Source organism: Dipodomys merriami, unplaced genomic scaffold (genome assembly GCF_024711535.1).
Source record: "Dipodomys merriami isolate MVZ:Mamm:240054 unplaced genomic scaffold, mDipMer1.0.p SCAF_1, whole genome shotgun sequence".
Classification (NCBI taxonomy): Eukaryota; Metazoa; Chordata; class Mammalia; order Rodentia; family Heteromyidae; genus Dipodomys; species Dipodomys merriami.
Window position 1 is genome coordinate 5,636,249 of NW_027202270.1, and position 20,944 is coordinate 5,657,192.

The window sequence follows — 20,944 nt, forward strand, 5'->3', positions numbered from 1 at the left end:
TATCATAAATTATTAGCCAACCCCTTCTCTGAGGGTATTAGGGTGAATTTTTCCATTATAATTAATATTGTGATGAATGTTCTTAGATATAAATCTTTATAACTCTCCATGATTAAAAAAATCTATGATTTAGTTTTTGACAACATGTTAGCAAAGTCATTTGCTAGCTTTTGACAACTTCCCAGAAAGGATTTTTTTTTTTTTGGTGTTGTTTGGTTTTTGCAGTGCTTTGATAAAACCAGAGCTAGGCATGTGCAAGGCAAGCGCTCTGCACTGAGCCTCACCTTGGCTCCCAGAAAGCACTTTGCCAAGGGACATTTTCCTACACTTTTTCTCTTTAAGTGTGTGTGTGTGTGTGTGTGTGTGTGTGTGTGTGTGTGTGCATGAACTATCTTATCACCATAAAAGTCTCCCTTAGGGAGCCAGGCACTGATGGCTTATGTCTATAATCCTAGCTATTCAGGAGACTGAGATCTGAGAATCACAGTTCAAACCACTCTAGGCAGGAAAGTCCATGAGACGCTTATCTCCAAAAAGAGCCAGAAATGGACCTATGGCTCAAATAGTAGAGTGCTAGCCTTGATCAAAAAACCTCAGGGACAACACCCAGGTCCTGAGTTCAAACCCCAAGACCAGCAAAAAAATTAAATTAAGAATTAGATCTCAGATTCAACTTACCCACAGGCTCTACTTGGCTGATATGGTCTATGTAATCTCTTTTCCCCAGGTAGATGGTCACCTGTGGAAAGAATGGATGTACATTCTACATGATTAGAGAAAACTGGATGGTAAACGCATTAGTTAAAAAAAAAGTAACAGGGCTGGGAAGGTGGCTCAGTGGTAGAGTGCTTGCCTTGCATGCCTGAGGCCCTGGGTTCGATTCCTCAGCACCACATAAGCAAAAAGAAAAAAGCCGGAAGTGGCGCTGTGGCTCAAGTGGTAGAGTGCTAGCCTTGAGCTGAAGAGCTGAGGGACAGCGCCCAGGCCCAGAGTTCAGGCCCCACGGCTGGACCCAAAAAAAAAAAAAAAAAAAGTAACAGGCAGGGGTGGGAAGGTGGCTCAGTGGTAGAGTGCTTGTCTCGCATGCATGAAGTCCTGGGTTTGATTCCCCTGTACCACATACACAGAGAAAAGCAGGAAGTGGCACTGCGGCTCAAGTGGTAGGGTGCTAGCCTTGAATAAAAAGAAGCTCAAGGACAGTGCCCGAGCCAAGTTCAAGCCCAGGACTGGCAAAAAAAAAAAAAAAAAAAAAAGCAACAGCCATCAAATCTTTACATCCTTTCCCATAGTTTGCGTTCATTTGCTTGCTTTGTTTTGTGTGCTAGAGGTTAAACCAGGGCTTTACGGTGTGCACACAAGGTAGTCTACCCTTCCATTCTGTCCCCACAGCCCTTCTCATTTGTCTTGAAACAGATGTCACCTTGTCTGCAGCTCCTTAGTCATTTCCTTCTCTCCCAGTTATGGGCAAAGATGAGAGATTTCAGACTTAATGTGCTTTGACCTCATTCTCACAGCAGCTTCAAAGAAATCCTCCTGTCTACCCCTCCCCTACTTTCCCCCCAAGAAGCCCAGGTCTTATATGAATCAGGACAACTTGCTAAGTTAATTGATACTTTAGGATTAAGGTGCATCTAGATAAATGGGCCTCCCACCAGCTGTTAGCATTGGAAGCTCTTTTCCTAGCTGTGGGGTGAAAAGTTCCTTCTGCTTATTTCAGAGAATTTTGCATTAAGCAAAGAGTTCAGGAGTATTCACTGAAATCTCACTGGCTAAGCTGGGCATGGATGAACCTGAACCCATGCTCTGGGGCGGGAGGGGGCAAAGCTGGATGGGAAGGAACAACCAGGTCTTGACTTGGCCATCATCCTGCCTGCCCCATGCCCCTGGTAGCCAAGATCTCTTCACCTATTGGAGGGGCTGGGCTGCTTCCCCACTGCTTCAACCACAGACTGCAAGCGCCTAGAGGTGAGAATCGAGTCTCCTATGACCTTTTCAACCTTCAGTGTCCAGGAGAGTGTCTGGATCAAAGGGATTCAGTCAGTGCTTGCCAGGAAAAGGAAGCTCCTCCTTCCTTCCTTCCTTCTCTCCCTCCCTCCCTCCCTCCCTCCTTCCTTCCTTCCTTCCTTCCCTTCTTTTGTTTGTTCTGGTGCCAGTCCTAAGGCTTGAACTCAGGGTCTGGGTGCTGTCTCGGAGCTTTTATTTATGCTCAAGGCTAGTGCTCTATCACTGGAGGCACAGTTCCACTTCTAGCTTTATGATAGTTACATGGAGATAAGAGTCTCACAAGCTTTCCTGCCTGGGCTGGTTCCAACTGTGATCGTACCATCTCAGCCTCCTGAGTAGCTAGGATTACAGGCGTGAGCCACCAGTGCCCAGCTAGAAGAGCTTCCTTCTAAAGGAAAGAGACCGAGGCAGAGAGTACAGCAGTTCTCAAGGCCCAGAGCAAAGATGGTGTCTCTGGAATTGCCTATGGCTTCTTCTACAGTGCATGGCCACCAGATGGGGATGCAGACTGATGGGTCTTTAAGAGTCTGAGCCCACAGCATCTAGGAAGATATGGAAGCATTATAAACAGGAGGCAATGAAAGACCTACACTTAGCTCATCCAGTGCTGCATAAAGGACTATACTTCATCTCACCTTCACTATGACTCCGAGATAGGCACTGACCCCTTTTTACAAGGGAGAACAAGACTTAGATCATCTTAGCAGTAGAGTGGAGGTAGGTTGACCAGAGGAAGTCCAATAGGCAGCCTCTTTGTGGGTAAGAGGAGGGAGAAGTGAAGAGAGACAGGGGAAGGGAAGAGAAGAAGGCAGATGGACATTGGGAATGTTTATTTCCTCTCCAGCCCTGGCTGTGAGGGACAGGGGTGTGGCTGAGGAGGTGAAGGAGGTCTGACTTGTTTTCACCCTGACAAAGACCTCACAAAGAACTGAACAGCTCAAGCTGGCCGGGGTTGATGGCTGAGGCTCCCAAGCTATGAAACCCACAGATCAAACGATCCCTGGAGGAAAAGCACCTCTTCCATTGTACTCTAAGAAATAGGCAGATGGAGAGGCAGGTGACTTGATGTGAGATTGTAAGGGCTTTCTGGGCACCCACCCCACAAGCACCCCTTCTACCTGAATAAGTCACGGTGATCATACCAAGTACACTCTCCTCCAGAGATGTGTTAGGAAAGGTAGGGCAAACCCAGCACTGGTGGCTAGCACAAGGTATTGAGTCTTGATTAGTCTGACCCAATTCTGAACTAGCTCTGGTTTAATGGCTGGCTCAGTTTGAAGGCTTTTAAGAATGGTTTTCTAGTCCTTAAAAGACATCCTAGAAACACAAAGAAGAAACACAAAGGCTCTGATCATATAAAATAATATATATCAAATGGGCAAATGGTTAAGTAGAAAACTCTGTGAGGGCTTGGAATGTGGCTTAGTGGTAGAGTGCTTGCCTCGCATGCATGTAGCCCTGGGTGCCATTTCTCAGTACCATATAAACAGAAAAAGCCAGAAGTGGTACTGTGACTCAAGTGGTAGAGTGCTAGCCTTGAGCAAAAGAAGCTCAGGGACAATACCCAAGCCCTGAGTTCAAGCCCCAGGACTGGCAAAAAAAGAAAGAAAAAGAAAAAGATTTTTAAAGATTTAATGAATTTGTAATTTCAGAAAAATCTAACACATATTGAAAAGAACTCCAGGAAATGGAAACAAGAGGTCTTTTGTTTTTGTTTTCTTTGGTTTTTGTTTTGCTTGTACATTTATCTGTCTTTGGGAGGGTATGGGACAAATAGTGAACAAATGCAACAGTGGTACCCACAAGACATTGTGGAAAATTATACAACTTGTGGGTGGGGACGGGAGGGAAAAAGAGTGAGGAAAGGAGTGACACTGTCCAAAAAGAAAGAAGATTTACCTGACATATAACTGTAACCTCTCTGTACATCACCTTTATACCAATAAAAAAACGTTTAGAGCGAGATCCTAGAAAGCCACAGTCTCTTCCTTCTGCATGCCCTCAAGCAAGACACCGGGAGCTGGGGCAACTCCCTTGCCACCAGCCTAGGAAGGAAGAAATCCCAGAAGGCAGAGTGGAGACCACAGAGGAACAGCGGAAGAGCACATCTCTCTGCCCTGGAGTGCACAGCGTGTGCTGTTCATAATATTTGATATCAATCACTGGTGACTACACGTATAGAAAAAAAAACCAATTTTTTTTTTTGAAAGAACATCTAGTTAGGGATCAGCAGGGGGGAGGGTGGATCATAGAAAACCCCAACCATTTCTGTCCTCTTCTATAAGAAGATGGGTGGGTTGAAGTAGGGTGGACAGACACAAGTGGGAGAGGAATTTGGCAGATGGCAGGTTGACATGCATCCAGAACAAAGACTTGGAGTACTTGAAAACGGTGATACTTCACAGCCAGGTGGAGAGAGTGAAAAGAATGTGTGAAGCCCGGATCTGGTGGATGGCACCAGAATGATTAGAGAATTTCTGTGGGCCCAGCCTGGGCTTCTGAAATCAGCATGAGGCTGGAGCCACACTGACAAGTGTCATAGTGCTGGACACTGGGAGGACAGGACAATGGCCAGATGGATACTGCAAACTGACATGTGCTATTAATGTAAAATACAACCTGTTTCCACAGCTTAGAAAATGGGATGTGAAGTATGTCCTGAATGGAAGTGGAAGGGTGGCTCAAGTGGTAAAATACCAGCCCTGAGCAAAGAAACAAAAAGGCTAAGAAAAAGTGCAAGGCCCTGAGTGCAAGCCCCAGTAGTGGCACAGAAATGAAATGAAATGTCATCAATTACTTTTATAATGCTCACCTATTGAAAGATTAATTTTATACTGGGTTACATAAAATACAGCTTTAGTATTACCTGTTTATTCTTTTTGTCTGAGACACGGTTTTGAACTCAACATCTGATGTTTTCACTCACTGGTTAGTGTTCTACTGCCTCCAACCCCTATTCTTACTTTTTTGCTGGTCCTGGGGCTTGAACTCAGGGCCTGGGTGCTATCCCGGGGCCTCTCTGTGCTCAAGGCTAGAGCTCTACCACTTTAGCCACAGCACCGCTTCCAGCTTTTTTTAATTTATTGGAGATAGGAGTCTCATGGGGACCTTTCTGCTCAGGCTGGCTTCAAACTGCAATCCTCAGATCTCAGCCTCCTGAGTAGTTAGTGTACAGGCATGAACCTAGCTCTAGTCTTATTTTTTTTTAAATAGTGCTAGTAGAAAAGTTAACCTAATATACAGCTTTCAGGGGCTGGGAAGGTGGCTCAGTGGTAGAATGCATGCTCTGCATGCATGGGTTTGATTCCTCAACACCACATAAGCAGAAAAGGCTGGAAGTGGAGTTCTGGCTCAAGTGGTAGAGCACTAGCCTTGAGCTGAAGAGCTGAGGAATAGTGCTCAGGCCCAGAGTTCAGGCCCCATGACTGACAAAAAAAATCTCTCTCTCTCTCTCTCTTCTCTCTCTCTCTCTCTCTCTCTCTCTCTCTCTCTCTCTCTCTCTCTCTCTCTCTCTCTCTCTCTCTCTCTCTCTCTCTCTCTCTCTCTCTCCCTATTGCTTGCATTGAATGATGCTGAGCTAGATCACTGACCCATAGAAGCCTTCAAATGGAGTCAGGAGGCCTCATCCACAGACTGGGGAAGGGGCCTCCATCAGGTCTCCATTAGTTTTCCCATGCCAGCAAGTTCACAGCCACATCTGGCCCATCCAAAGGCCTCCCAACGGGCATCATCCCTGTCCAGTATGTAGGCCACAGTGGAGAATGGTGGGCACATTCCCTTGTCCAGTGATCCTGAAGATCCATCTGAGGTCTGATATCTTGTATGTTGGGGCAGGTGCACAGAAAGAGAAGTGTCACATCCATCCAGTCCCTAGGCTTTCCCCAGGCTGGTGACAGGACTGACAAAGAGCCAAATAAGCCACAGGTATTAACAAGACAGTCATGGGTTCAAGGATGGAAAGGAAAAGAAATAAAGTTAGGCTGTGAGCATAGCTCCCTAGAGATCAGAAGACTGAAGGTGCATGATCAAAGTCTGGCTGAAGTTGAAGAGAAGGTGTGTGTCTGCAGTTCACTCCTTCCTTCTTGTCCCACTCAGAGATTGGTATGAAATGAAATGAAACGAAACCTAGAACTTCCCTGGACCTCACAGTGCTCTGATATTGATCCTATCTACACTTGAAAAAGCCCAATGTGTTGATTTTACAATGATTCCCATGGGCTGGGAAGGTGGCTCAGTGGTAGAGCGCTTGCCTTGCATGCATGAGGCCCTGGGTTCGATTCCTCAGCACCACATAAGCAAAAAAAAGAAAAAAAGCCGGAAGTGGCGCTGTGGCTCAAGTGGTAGAGCGCTAGCCTTGAGCTGAAGAGCTGAGGGACAGTGCCCAGGCCCAGAGTTCAGGCCCCACGACCGGACCCAAAAAAAAAAAAAAACCAATGATTCCCATCAAGTCACTCACTTTTGTGTCACTTACCGATTTGTCCCTGGAGACCTTCTTGAAGATGACATGAGACTTACTGGTCTTTATATTGGCTGCCATGTTGTCTGTTCCTTGGGATGTATGTCAGGTATTAGAGGACTGGAAAAAAAGATTCAATGATCCCAAAGTCAAGAACATTTGAATGTAAAATCTTGTAAGATGTCATATGTTCACTGGACGTTTCTTCAACCTTCAACCTACTCCAATGTTCATGCCAATAATGGATGTGATTTTTTTTTTTTTGGTCATGGGGCTTGAAATCTGAGTCTGGGTGCTGTCCCTCAGCTCTTCAGTTCAAGGTGAGCACTCTACCAATTGAGCCACAATGCCACTTCCAGTTTTCTAAAGTAGTTAATTGGAGATAAGAGTCCCACAGACTTTCCTGCCTGGGCTGGCTTTGAATCGTGATCCTCAGATCTTAGCCTCCTGAGTAGCTAGGATTATAGGAGTAAGCCACTGGCACCTGGCTAGATAATTTTTTAAAGTGTTTTATTTTTCTCAGTAAAGTTAAACGATTCTTAGTAAAAACTTCACCAGGAAGTCCAACTAGATTTCAATACTTTTTTTTTTTTTTGAGGCTTTGGACTTTAACTCTGCTTTTTTCACTCATGCTGGTGTTCTATCACTTGAGCCATTGCTTCCAGCCTGGCATTTTGCTTGATAATTAGATGTAGTCTTGTGGACTTTTCTGCATAGGCTGGCTTTGAGTGGTAATCCTTCTATCTGTACTTTCTAAGTAACTAGGATTACAGGTGTGAGACACTGTCTCCCAGCTCAATGAAAGATTTTGTTTGTTTGTTTTTGGTTGGTTGTAGGGTTTGAATTTAGGGTCTAGGCACGGTCTCTGAGCAATTTTTACTCAAGGCTAGCACTCTACTACTTTAAACCATAGCTCCACTTCCAGTTTTTGAGTGGTTAACTAGAGATAAGCATCTTGTGGGGATTTTTCTGCCTGAGCTGGCTTTGAACTACAATCATTAGATCTCCGCCTCCTTCCTGAGTATCTAGGATTGCAGGCGTGAGCCACCAGTGCCTATCAAGGTTCTACTTTTCTGATTAAACTTTGGGAAGTATGACATATTTATTCAGTTGAAATCTAAAATTCTATCATAGCCAACACAGGTGGCTCACGTCTATAATTCTGTATACTCAGGAGGCTGAGATCTGAGAATTGCCATTTGAAGTTAGCCTGTGCAGGAAAGTCTGTGAGACTCTTACCTCCGGTTAATGACCACAAAGTCAAAGGGAGCTGTGGCTTAAGTGGTAGAGTGCTAGCCTTGAGTTTTAAAAAAAGCTCAGGTATGTAGGTACCCAGGCACTAAGAGCAAGCCCCATGACTAGCTCCAAAAATAAAATTCAAAGCCGGGCACTGGTGGCTCACGCCTGTAATTCTAGCTATTCAGGAGGCTGAGTTCTGAGGATTGTGGTTCAAAGCAATCCCAGGCAGGAAAGTCCGTGAAACTCTTATCTCCAATAAACTGCCAGAAAACTGGAAGTAGTGCTGTGGCTCAAGTGGTAGAGTGCTAGCCTTGAGCTGAAGAGCTGAGGGACAGCGCCCAGGCCCAGAGTTCAAGCCCCACAACTGACAAAAAAAAAAAAAAAATCTATTCTATTATAGCCATGTCCCTTTTTTTTTTCTTTTTTCATTTCTTTTTTTAATATAGCCCATCACGCTGGCTAACCATGAACTCATGATTCTCCTGCCTCAGCCTCTCCAGTGCTGAATTTACAGGTGTGCCAACCCAAATTGTTGTAAGACTGAGTCTTACAACAAACAGAAAATGTTCCTGCACCCCACAATACAGTCACTTCACAAATGCACCTGCAATAAAAATCCTCTCTTTGCTGGGTGCCAATGGCTCACGCCTATAATCCTAGCCACTCAGGAAACTGAAATCTGAGGATCATGGTTTGAAGCTAGCCCAGGTAGGAAAGTGAGACTCATTATTCTTTTTGTCAGTTGTGGGGCTTGAACTCTGGGCCTGGGCGCTGTCCTTCAGCATTCCAGCTCAAGGCTAGTGCTCCAGCACTTGAGCCACAGCCACTTCCAGTTTTGGTGTTTTATTGGAGACAAGAGTCTCATGGACTTTCCTGCTTGGGCTAGCTTTGAACCACAATCCTCAGATCTCAGCCTCCTGAGTAGCTATGATTACAGGTGTAAGCCACCAGCGCCCAGCAGAAAGTGAGATTCATCTCCAATTAACCACCAAAAGTCAGAAGTGGAGCTGTGGCTCAAGTGGTAGAGCATCCGAGAAAAAAATTAGGGGCACCCATCTGGGCCCTAACTGGGACGTGCACACACATACATATACACACACTCTTCTCTTTCAGCATTATTCGTAAGTTCAATTCATATTTAGTGGTGTTCCTTTTCCTACAGCCTCTGTTCCCTCTCCCCAGTTGGACAATTAAAAGCCTCCCAACATCCTTGCTGCTCCCAGTGCCTGGCTTGGGTTGCAGTGGCCACATACCTGTGATTTGTCACCCACCAGATGGGACCGCCTCGACAACCAGGACAGAGTCCCAATGCCTGTAGATGGCTGAGCAGGCAGCCCTAGACCAGAGTCAGTTGGTGCCACGCTACCAGAGGACCCTGCCAGGCACAGGTGAGACCCAAAGCTGGAGTGAGGATGCCCAGAACCTGGGTCTTAGGAACTAAAAGCCAACCCCTCGGAAGAGGATGAGACAGGATTAGTGGGTGGGGACTGGCAGTTTCAGCAGTTCTGCGCATTAACAGGATCCAGTCTCCTCTCACAGCAGCACAAGCCGTCCAGCTCATCTGGGAAAGGCGGTGGGAGGAACAGAGCACAGAAAGCTTTTTAACCTAAACCTCTTTAGGTTCTGGAAATAGACAGCTCATCCCTTCCCTCCTCCAGATCATCAAGACAGGGGATTTTCAAGTGCTGCAAGAGGCTTGATTAAACTCAGCTGCAACTGTGTAAACAAGAAGTCAGGGGAAGGTCAGGCCTCAGATGAACTTGGTATTACGCAAGCTAAGCTGCACCCCTCCCTCAGGTGCAGCCCAGGTCTTGTGGATTACATCCTATTATCATCTCACCTCCACATCTGTCCATGTGGGCCCAGCAGAGGCTTTGAATTGCCATGGCCATCTGGGCTGTCAAGGACCACATGACCACACCCCCCTCTACCTTCCAGCCCCTTCAACCCATCCATTCGACTTTTCTAGCCAGGCTCTGTCACTCCATCTAAGTTGTCCCATTGACACATTGACACAAATAACCCAGGGTTCCTGGTTGCCATAGGCATTTGGAAGACTAGCCCACAGATCCCCTCGCCTGAGGGAGAGTCCACCAAACCCTTCCTAAATCCCCACCTCACCACCTTCGTAAAGCCAGACAAATGAGGCTTCATCCTGACAGCAAGGACACTAGCTCAGCAAAACGAAATTTCCCTCAAGGGGTGCAGCCGCTGTGCCCAAGCGAAGCCGTCCTTAAGTGAACTTCAGAGGAATCCTCTAAGGCCTGTGCACCGTGTACCATTATTATAACAGGATGCGGTGGGAATGGACAGGCACAGTTGGGAAACTGTTCCGTCATCACATGTCACTCAAAAGCTGTCCGTCATGAAGTGCCTGCCTCTCAACTCAAACCAACCACACATGGTACTTCACCTAGTTCCTCGGGATCTTGCAGCTCATTTGCTCAGACATTGCTTCTACAATGTAGTACATATTCTTTGTCTTTTGGGTACTGGTTTTTTTTTTTTTTTTTGGTCAGTTATAGGGCATGAACTCAGGGCCTGGGTGCTTTCCCTGAGCTCTTTTTACTCAAGACTAGTGCTCTATCACTTTGAGCCACAGCTTCACTTCCAGTATTCTGGTGGTCAATTGGAGAGGAGTCTCCTGGACTTCCCTGCCCAAGCTGGCCTTGAACTAAGGATCTGCAGATCTCAGCCTCCTGAGTAGCTAGGCTTACAGGTGTGTGCCCGGCTGGGATGCTGATACATATTTTTTTTTTTTTTTGGTCGGTTGTGGGCACGAACTCTGGGCCTGGGCACTGTCCCTCAGCTCTTCAGCTCAAGGTTAGCCCTCTACCACTTGAGCCACAGCGCCACTTCTGGCTTTTACTGCTTATGTGGTGCTGATGCATATTCTTGCTCCACTTTACATGTTTCACTTCAATAAACCTCTGCTTTTCTTTTTATTCAGCTATATTTCGCTCAGTTCTTTGATGGCACCTGAGCAAGGCCACCATCCAAACCACATTTCTGCTCTTGGGTGCAGCAACACTTTAAGCACACACAAGTCCCACCTGCTTTCAGTCACTGCCTATGGCTCCCACTGTCTGTGACCCCAGAAGAACTCTCTACTTCCCACTCGACTCAGCCATTCGGAGGCTGACCAAGAATCACCTCCAGGTCCAAACTGGACGCAGTGACCTCCCTCTCACTTCCACTTGGTCTCTTGTGCCTTGACTAAAAACTCCATGAGGTGGAGCACTGGGGACATTATTCCTCTCACTTTCTGGGGGAGAAGTTATGAGCTCTCACAAACAGTCATGGAATGAATGGATAGGGCACCGTGGCCACTAACCTACTTCTGTTGTGGTCTTATCTGCAATCAGAATAAAGCAATATAACCGGAAGGCTGGTTGTGGTCGAGGTGTTAGCACCTATCCAAACACCAATGACTATAGCTAGGTGCTGGTGATCCAAGCTTGTAATTCACTACTCAGGAGGCTGAGATCTGAGGATAGCAATTCAAAGCCAGCCTGGGCAGGGCAGGGCAGGAAAGCCTGTGAGACTCTTACCTCCAACAAACCACCAGAAAACTGGGAAGTGGTGCTGTGGCTCAAGTGGTAGAGCGCTAGCCGCTAGCCTTGAGCTGAGGAGCTCACAGTCAGGGCCCAGCCCACAGTTCAAGCCCCACGAGGTGGGGAGGGGGTGGAAGAAACCAGTGACTTCTATCTTGCTCTGGATGTCTGCCAGATTCTGCATGATCAGACCCATTACTTATGACCGTATTTCTTATTGCTCTCTTCCTCACCCATTTTGTTCAAGTCCACTGGCCTCTTTAAGCTTAACCCAGGGTCTTTCCACTTGCTGTTTCCTCTGCCCAAGATAGGTACATGAGGGGCTGGGAAGATAGCTCAGTGGTACAGTGCTTGCCTTGAATGCATGAGGCCCTGGGTTCGATTCCTCAGCACCACATAAGCAGAAAAAGCCGGAAGTGGTGCTGTGGTGCTCAAGTGGTAGAGGGCTAACCTTGAGCTGAAGAGCTGAGGGACAGTGCCCAGGCCCAGTTTAGGCCCCATGACTGGCAAAAAAAAAAAGACAGGTACATGATCAACTCATTAAACATTTCTTCCCTGTATTCTTCTATTGTATTTGTCATCTAACAGAGTTTATTGCCTATCTCTTGTACCTTTCTGGAATGTAGGTTCCAGGAATGTGATGTTTTGGCTGTTTTGTACCTGTCATCCCTGCAGAACAAAGACTTCAATATACTCAAGTTGAGTTGAAGTTATTGGATCACAACAGTATATCAACAGATGATTTTTAGTTTTACCTAAAATTAATGCTTATTTCTAAGAAAAAGGCTTTTTAATTCTATACTTACTTGAGACATAGTCCAGGCTGGCCTTGAATTCATGATTCTCCTATCTTAGCATCTAAGGTGTCACAGTTATAACTACCAGGCCCAGTCACTTTTTGTTTTTGTGTGCTGATTCAGAGCTTTGAACTCAGGGTGTGGGCACTGCCCTTGAGTTTACCATGATAGGCTACCGCTCTCCACCCAGCCAAAACTTAACACAAGTACTGAGCAATTTCAAGCATTTGTGACCCATTATGTTCTTAAATTTTTTTTTTTTTTGCTTGGTCATAGGGCTTGAAATTTGGGCCTAGGCGCTGACTCTGAGCTCTTCAGTTCAAGGGGAGCGCTCTACCACTTGAACCACAGCACTACTTTGGGCTTTATGGTGTTTAATTGGAGATAACAGGCTGGCTTTGAACCATGATCCTCAGATCTCAGCCTCCTGAGTAGCTAGGATTACAAGAGTGAGCCATTGGCACCCAGCTTCTTGAATTGTTTTTTAGGCAGAACAGAGGTTTGAACTCAGAGCCTCATACTTGCTAGGCAGGCACTTTACAACTTGAGGCATATACCCTTCAGGTCACTCTTATCCTGTCCTGGTCACCTCAGGTAGAGCAATTCCCTACTCTCTACAGCCTGCTCAAACTATCCCTACTAGCTCATCCTAACCTGTGCACCTGGCCTGCCGACTTCTTCCCGTGTCAACTCTAAGAAATTCTTTTCACGCCCCTAACAAATCCTAGTGCCACTCCTGCTGCTCTGTGTGACAGGCCATGCCCCTCTAGGAAACTGGGTGACAAACTGCCGTTATAACAAGATTTCACCTCCTGATCCTTTGTGTCATACATAAAAAACAGTAAACTTAAAACACAATTATTATTCACTGGTGTTAAAAGCATTAGGTGACTACAGAGCCAATGGAGAACCTTGGAATGGTAAAATGCATCAGTCCTGTGTGGGATGTTCTTCCTGCAGTAACCTGAATCCACCCACTTCTTGCTCCAGAAAACGGAGGAGCAAAGATCAGAACCACCTGGTGTCTTGCCTAAGTCAATTCACTGAAAAGGAACACTTAGGAGATTCAACATCTGGACATACCAGGTGGTTCCAGACTGGATATTCATTGGACAAATAAGGTGCAAAGGCTACTACTTCCTTTTGGGAAAGTATGGATGTGGTTAGAGGAAAATTACTGAAATAGAATGGTAGATACTGAACTACAAAGGTTGAACATAGCTATATACCTAGAAAGTATTAGGTATTTATGCCTTTATTTTTTGCCAGTTTGGTACTTGAACTGAGGGTATGGGCACTGTCTTTAGCCTTTTTGCTCAAGTTAGGGCTTTACCATGTGTCACTCCTCTGCTTCCATTTTGGTCTGTCATGGGGCTTGAACTCTGGGCCTGGGCATGTCCCTCAGCTCTTCAGCTCAAGGCTAGTGCTCTACCATTTGAGCCACTGTGCCACTTCTGATTTTCTGAGTTGTTCAATGGAGATAAGGGTCTCACAGACTTTCCTGCGCAGGGTGGCTTTGAACTGAGATCCTCAGATCTCAGCCTCCTGAGTAGCTAGGATTACAGACATGAGCCACCAGAGCCCACCTTCCAGTTTTTGGTTAATTGGACATTATATTCTCATGGATCAGACTTTCCTGCCTGGGCTGCTCCCAACTGTGACCCTCATTTCCCAGCCTCTTGAATAGCTAGGATTACAGGTGTGAGCCACAGCTACCTGTGTGGTATCAATAGACTTTTAACTCACTGTTGTTTCGTGATGATCACATTTTTTCTTAAGATCATTACAACAGAAACATTAAGGTGAGCGACTGGGAGTCCCAGGTAAGCCAGAGACATTACATAGCAAGACTCTGACTCAAAACCACTAACTAAAAATGTTTGCTGCTGGGCACCAATGGCTCATGCCCATGATCTCAGCTACTTTGGTTTGAAGCTAGCTGAGGCAGTAAATTCCATGAAACTCTTATCTCAAATCAACCCACCCTATCCCCCAAAAGCTGGAAGTAGAGCTATAGCTTAAGTGGTAGAATACTAGCTAAGGGACAGTGGCCAGGCACTGTCCCTGGAGTTCAAACCCCAGGCACAAATTACACAACTGCATGGGTCATTCTTTTCCTTATAAGCATGCTTGCCTCAGATACCAGAGCACGATGGGATCGCATCTCAAGCCATGAGCCTATGCTGTATGGCTGTTTCTTCCAGGTGGTGATGTAGTTAGGCTCAGGCCTTAACTGATGTATTAGAGGCCCAAAGGGGCCACAGCAGCTCATATAAACCAAGGGCTAATGTCCCTGTGGGGCACAGGGATGACAGACACACCACAGCTAACAAAGCTCTGAAGAACTTCCCCAGGGCAGCCAATATTATACAGGATGGAATTCCCAGGGCATGATCTTTTATGCTAGGAGAGAACTATCCATTATTCAGAAAGACTGAATACCAGAAAAAACTAGTCCCTTCTTTTTTTTTTTTTTTTAATTTTTAAAATCTGTCAAGGGGCTTGAACTCTGGGCATGGGCCCTGTCCCTCAGCTCTTTAGCTCAAGGCTTTACCACGTGAGCCTCAGTGCCACTTCCGGTTTTCTGAGTAGTTTATTGGAGAGAAGAGACTCACAGACTTCTGCACAATCCTCAGATCTCAGCTTCCTGAGTAGCTAGAATTACAGGTGTGAGCCACTGGCGCCTGGCAGTTCCTCTGCTCTTATAGATAAAAACAGAAATAACAAAGACACAGGAGTTTGAAAAGTATATAACAAGATTTTTTTAATTTATAATCAAGTTCTGTTGGGCCACATAATTAAATAAATAAAAGATGTGCCATGGCCTTTGAGTTCCAATCCTCCTTGCACACAAGTTATCTGGACAGCAAGTGAGAAAGTGAGGAGCATGCAGAGAAGAGGAAGGATGGAGACAACGCCCCAGGCAGAGGAAAGGTTGCTTCAACCTCACCTCTCATCCCACTGAAGCCCTCAGGCCCCTGTCTGTCCAGAGGCCAAGTGTGGAAGAAAAAAATAAAGTGCAAATTAAAATATGAAACATCATAGTTTTTCAGACAGGTAAAATGATTAACTTTTTCCTCCAGCCTTCATCTCACTTCTTGCATCAAACATGGGGTCACTGAACACGGGCCTGGCAGAGAGCAGTGGCCAGAATCCCTACTGCCAGCCCATCTCCAATCCTGTCGAAGCACAAGTGTACAGTGGTACAAGCCATATTACATAACTCAACTGGGAAAGGTTGGCAACTGTCTTCTCAGAAAAATTTAAACCAAACAGATCTATTTCTTGCCTAAGAAACAGATATACGGAAGTGCTGGAAGAAGAGCCAGAAACTCTGAGACAAGCTTCAGCAGTAGTAAGACAGGATTGGATCGCAGGTGGTCCTGCAACGTCAGCGCCTCTAGCATCACAACAGGCTTGTATTTGGCATCTCCACTAAACCAATGCTTACAGCAAGTCCACTGGCAGAGGATCCCAAGCAAGGGGCTGTGTTGTGCAACAGTCCAGACCCCCCTTTGGAAGGATGGGAGCAGCACAGGGGAACCAACCCCCTACTGTGGTGGGGGGTGTGACTGGCAGTGGGGGGATCCACCAGGGGGCCCTGTGCTCCCCAATGAGGTATGGAAGATCAAAGCTAGTAGTGTTTCCACACGGATCAAATTGAATCGAAGAACCTGAACCTCTGCCCAGTGAGGCAGAGTTAGGTGTTGATTCTTTGGCCATTAGAGACCTCAAAAAGTTCTCAGGACTGCTGTTCAAAATAAGGCTCCCATGTCACGAAGCTGGAGCTCTTCGCAAGGAGACCATGCTGCTCACCAGGAGGGGCGGAGGGAGCCCACAGGCAGCTCCTAGGTGCCCTCAGGGTTGTGCCCACAGCACAGCTTTGCTGCCTTTATCCACACTGATGACGTGCAAGCCGGAGGGGGCCCAGGCCACTGCGTTGATGGAGGAGCTTCAGAGAGAGCAGAGGACATCAATTTCAATTTCCAAGTATTCATGTTGAGATCTCAACCAGCCATGCCCCTAACCCCAGGTATGTGGAGCCCAGCTGTGCCTACCCAACAGCAGAGACTTATTTATGGTGGAGGCTTTCATTAAGCAGGGTCAGACTAAAAGGAGCGTGGCTTTAGCAGCTGGCAGAGCCCTGGGATCAGGCACAGGGAAATTCTAAGTTGTGGCTGGGCTGCTGCCTGAGGGCAGTGAGGACCTGCAGCTTCCAGGAAAAAAAACAAAAAACCCACCAAAACCTATGTTTAACTAGCAGGTGGACTTGGGTGCACAGAACAAGCTGCGGAAAAAAGGCCAAGAGCTGCCTGCCAGGTAGGAGGTAAAGGAGGTGTACGATAACCAGTGTTTAGAACTTGTCAATTTTCTGGCAAAAAGGGAGGCTCAGAGAGGAAAGGGATGGAGGAGAAAACAGAAATGGATAAGGAAGGGCAGGGAAACAGTTCCTCTGACCTCTTCTATTCAATGGCTCTACCTGCAGCTATCCATCTGCAGGCATTACCATCTGCTGTCTCCAAATGCCTTACTCACCCAGACCAGCAAAGCGCAGGTGCTGCCCTCAAGGAGCCTCTGGAGGTTTGAGCCTGATGAACATTAGGCCCTGCTCACCACTTTAAGGTGTGGGGCTGTGAGTGCCGATAGAAGTCAACTCACCTGTGTTGTTTAGAAAGCACCTTCTCCACCTTCCCCGTGAGCACATTCCAGACATAGAGAGAGCCTTCAGCTGAGCCTGCTGCCACATAACCGCCATCAGGACTACAGGAAATGGACAAAGAACAAAAGCTATGGAAACCTGCCCCTAACTCAGTATCCCTAAGGTCCAAGAGGTAATGCAGTGTCCAAGACACAGAGGAAGTCAAGCAAACCTCCAAATGTGTGATAAACTAGCATGGTCCCTGGCTCAATGAATGTAGAATGGAAAAGGAGAGGTCATATGAGGCCCTTTCTCCAAGGCATGTGAGCTGATGCTGAAGTACACTGGGAGAAATCAGTACATGGCAGGAGAAAGGAGGAGAGGGAAACCTGATGGCTCATCCAGAACTAAGAAACCTACCATTATTTTTGGTGCAATGCATTTACGTTCATTAATGACAAAAACTGGAAGGTACACTGCTGGGACCTCAAGCATGACCTTTAGGTTCACTCCTGGATGCTTTGTTGGAAAACTTCAGCTTCCCTAAGGGGGAGATAACCTGAGCAAGTTGGAAGTAGGAGTGGCTACCAACCTGAAGACAACTCGGGTCCAGTCAGAGCCGCACTTGAATCCAGGGGCACTGAAAAACACAGCACAGACCCATCACTCAGGGCACTCCCCTGGGACAGAAGTGGGTGGGGCCAGGCAGGAGCCTCCCACACCCCGTTACCTGAATGTCTGTTTCACAGCATTTGTCCGGAGATCAATGATTTTTAGCAGGTCATCCCGGGAGCAGCTCAGGAGCTCTGTCCTCTCTGGGTTTAAATCCAAGGCAGTGATTTTCCCCAACAGCTCCATCTCCCGGACCACACTCTCTGATCTAAGAGATGAAAAAGCTGAAAAGCCTAGCAGGGAAAAGGTCAAAATGTTCCCACTTTAACTAGGATAGTGTCAGCCAAGAAGACCGTTTCCAAGGGTGGTAAGCATGGTGGCAGCCTCTTACCATCTCTATCAATAGGCCTACAGTTCTGAAAACAACTCTGAATCTTCTTGCCATCAGAAGTTCTGAAGTGGATACTAAGGCCACCACACAATTAGCATTACTTCTTTGCTGTAGAAAAGCTTAAGGCCTCATGGACATGCTAACTAATCACATGCTCTATCACTGAGCTATGTATCGAGCCCCAATTACTACTTCAAAGACACCATTTCAAGTTTTGGAGAGGAATGGCACAGAATTTGTCTTAGTGGGTCTGGAGAGGCCCAAGTGGCCTGTCATCCTTAGCTCAGCTCCAGCCTCCCGATGTCAATAGGGCTGCTACTTCCTTGGTGTTTCCCTGCAGCTTCAGCCCATACAGGTCAGCTAACAGCCCTCTGGATAGGCAGGGCCCCACTGATGACACAGCCAAAGGTTTGACCTCTCCAATAGTGATTTTGTCTAAGTTTTCAATAAACTTTCTACTTTAGCAAAGCAGTCTGTATCACTGTCACTAAACACAGACTTGGGGTCCTCAAATATAGGATGGACTTGTAACAGCTTCCTTCAACTCTAAACTTCTTTATTCCAAGTCAGGTTCAGTGGCTCACAACTATACTCCTATCTACTCTGGCAGCTAAGATCACAGTTCCAGGCCAACACAGGCAAAAATGTTCACAAGGTTCTATCTCAGTGGAAGAAGTGGAGCATGACAGCACATGCCTGTCATTCTAGCTATGGCAAGAGACCTAAAGTAGGAGTATGGAGGTTCAAGTACATGCCTGGGCAAAAGCAAGACCCAATCTTTAAAATAATCAGTGCAAAAAAGGACTGGAGGTATAGCTGAGTAGAAGAGCTTTCTGTAGCAAGTTCAAAGCTCTGAATTCAAACAAGGAGGAAGAGAAGACAGCTAGCCTTGTTAGGCTTTTCTGGCACTAAGCTGCATTTCAGAGCATCACTAGAAACCACAGGTCCTTCACCCGCCCCCCTACCCTAGGGCATCTACCTGGGTGTGATATCAGCTGTTCATCCAATCAAATCATTAGCCCTCTATATGTGCCTCCTTACCACTTGGTTTTAAAGGACTTTTCTTGCTTCTGATAGCTCTACTCCTCCCAACAGTGGCACAGCAACAAGACTGGCCCGATTTCTTTCTACTTCTGGACACTCCTTCTTGGTTAGATCCCTAGCCGTGCTCCCTTCTTCAGACTAGTCTTGTTTTATTTTAAATACTCTAAAGGTAGGGCAAGTATCATCTTCGCCCACCTAGCAGCTAATAGTCTATGGCCATAATGTAAGGACAGTAAATGATGGTGAACTCTCCACAGTCTAAATGTGATTCAGAACAGCTCACTGTCAAAATACAGGTGCCCTGAATCATTCTTGACATTGCCTCAGATTTAAAAACCAACCCACATAAAAATATCATCAAGCTGGGTGCTGGTGGCTCACTCCTGTAATCCTAGCTACTTAAAAGGCTGAGATCTGAGGATTGGAGTTCAAAGCCAGCCTGGGCAGGAAAGTCCATAAGACTCTTATCTCCAATGAACGACCAGAAAACCAAAGTGGCGCTGTGGCTCAAGTGGTAGAGCGCTAGCCTTGCGCTAAAGAGCTGAGGGACAGCTCCCAGGTTCAGAGTTCAAGCCCATGACTGACCAAAAACTAAAAAAGAAAAAGAAAAAGTATCATCATTGTTCTATGTAGATTCCCCTGCATCCCTACCAAGCTCTAGAATGTCATACCGGATGTCCCAGAAACGAATTTTCTTATCAAAATGTCCGCTCATTACACATTGTTCTGTGCAGACAATATCGTTGCAACTGGACCCTGCAAACACCGTCTTGATGCCTGAAAGAAAATCAAACATCACTAGTCCAGCAGAGGCACCCACGTGGCTGTGTGTAGAGCAGTGCTGCTCTCTAACCACCAAACTATCCAAATTGCAAATCTAAATGCAACCTCAACCAAGAAAGCTACACCCTCAGCACCTGACTAACTGAACCCAAATTCAAACTATCACATGCAACAAGCTGACGTGGAAAAAACAACTTCACAGCTAATGAGTACGCAAACACAAAGGCAGAGACTGAATTTCCTCACAGACTTTGCTGCGTAGATCCCAGAGTTTGAGGGTCCGGTCATGACTTCCCGAGACAATCCGTGCATTGTCCAGCAGGAACTTAGCAGAAAGCACTTTCCCACTGTGTCCGGTGAGTGTGTGCTAGGAGAGAAACAGCCAGGGTGAGCCTGGGGCATGGCACACTGGCTATGCTGGAGGAGTGGCCAATGCACCCAATAGTGGAGAGCCAGGACTCCAACAAAACAATGAAGTCAGGGGAAAGGGAAGCAGTTTAAACTTAATAACATTTTTGGACTGCAGAGGGAGTATACTGCAGGAACTTCTAGAAAGTCTGTCTTGTAGGAGTTGCCATGAAGTAAGGTATTACTCTGACTCAGACCTTGAATGCCCTGCAAAGACCCATGTGTGGAAAGTTTGGTGTTCTGCTTGTGGCACTAGTGGGCAGTGGGGCCCAGTGGGAGAAAATTAGGACACAGAAGACATGCTCTTGATTCTGCCCCTTCCTGCCTTGCTCTTTGCTTTTCTGCTACCATGAGGCCAATACTCTCCTCTGCCACACATTCCTGCCACAATGAATGTGTCACCCATGCATAGTACAAAAAGATGGAAAAAGAACCAAAGGCTGAAATCTTAAGTTAAAACCAGTATTTGCTGTATCAGGTACGATGTCAGTTATGGAAATCTGACACCAGTAGAACAAGAGGAAAAAGCCAGGCATGGTGGTGTACTCAAGTAATCTCAGCAGTTGAGATGTTAACGTGGGAGGGTCTCGTGAATTCAATAGTTTAAGACCAGCCAGGGCAATATAATAGCAAGATCCAGCCTAAAAAAAACAAAAAAACAAAAAAAAAACAGGACAAAGATACTAAAAGTAACATTAGACACAAACCCAATACCACTAGCCCCAAGCTAATGTCCTCCCATCCTCAGTAAAAAAAAGGAGGAGCCGGGTGCCCAGAGCTCACACCTATTATAGCTACTCGGGAGGCTGAGATCTGAGGATCGCAGCTTGATGCCAACCCAGACAGGAAAGTCTGTGAGATCCTATCTCCAATTAACCAGCAGAAAATGGGAAGTAGAAATTGTGGCTCAAAGTGGTAGAATGCTAACTTAGAGCAAAAAAGTTCGGGGAGAACACTCAGGCCCAGAATTCAAGCCCCACAACTGGGGGAGAGGGGAAGAGCAAGTACAGCAGCAGG

General features: G+C 46.4%; 2 protein-coding genes across 4 annotated transcripts in view; both read right to left on the bottom strand.

Annotated features, from left to right (window-relative positions):
- Window positions 1-6,570, bottom strand: part of Sag (S-antigen visual arrestin) — a 33,645-nt gene extending 27,075 nt beyond the window's left edge. The window contains exons 1-2 of the mRNA XM_070021384.1: window positions 6,476-6,570; window positions 679-739 (exon numbers count right to left, since the gene is read on the bottom strand). Coding sequence (XP_069877485.1) covers window positions 679-739; window positions 6,476-6,541 — 127 coding nt within the window. The 5' untranslated portion in view covers window positions 6,542-6,570. The remainder of the gene's footprint in view (window positions 1-678; window positions 740-6,475) is intronic.
- An 8,218-nt stretch (window positions 6,571-14,788) lies between these two features.
- The window catches only part of Atg16l1 (autophagy related 16 like 1), a 32,379-nt gene continuing 26,223 nt past the window's right edge, over window positions 14,789-20,944 (bottom strand). For all 3 annotated transcript variants that reach the window (XM_070014476.1, XM_070014386.1, XM_070014351.1), the window contains 6 exons: window positions 19,766-19,886; window positions 19,408-19,513; window positions 17,420-17,569; window positions 17,282-17,329; window positions 16,710-16,811; window positions 14,789-16,002 (listed from right to left, as the gene is read on the bottom strand). In XM_070014476.1, coding sequence (XP_069870577.1) covers window positions 15,909-16,002; window positions 16,710-16,811; window positions 17,282-17,329; window positions 17,420-17,569; window positions 19,408-19,513; window positions 19,766-19,886 — 621 coding nt within the window. In that variant the 3' untranslated portion in view covers window positions 14,789-15,908. The remainder of the gene's footprint in view (window positions 16,003-16,709; window positions 16,812-17,281; window positions 17,330-17,419; window positions 17,570-19,407; window positions 19,514-19,765; window positions 19,887-20,944) is intronic.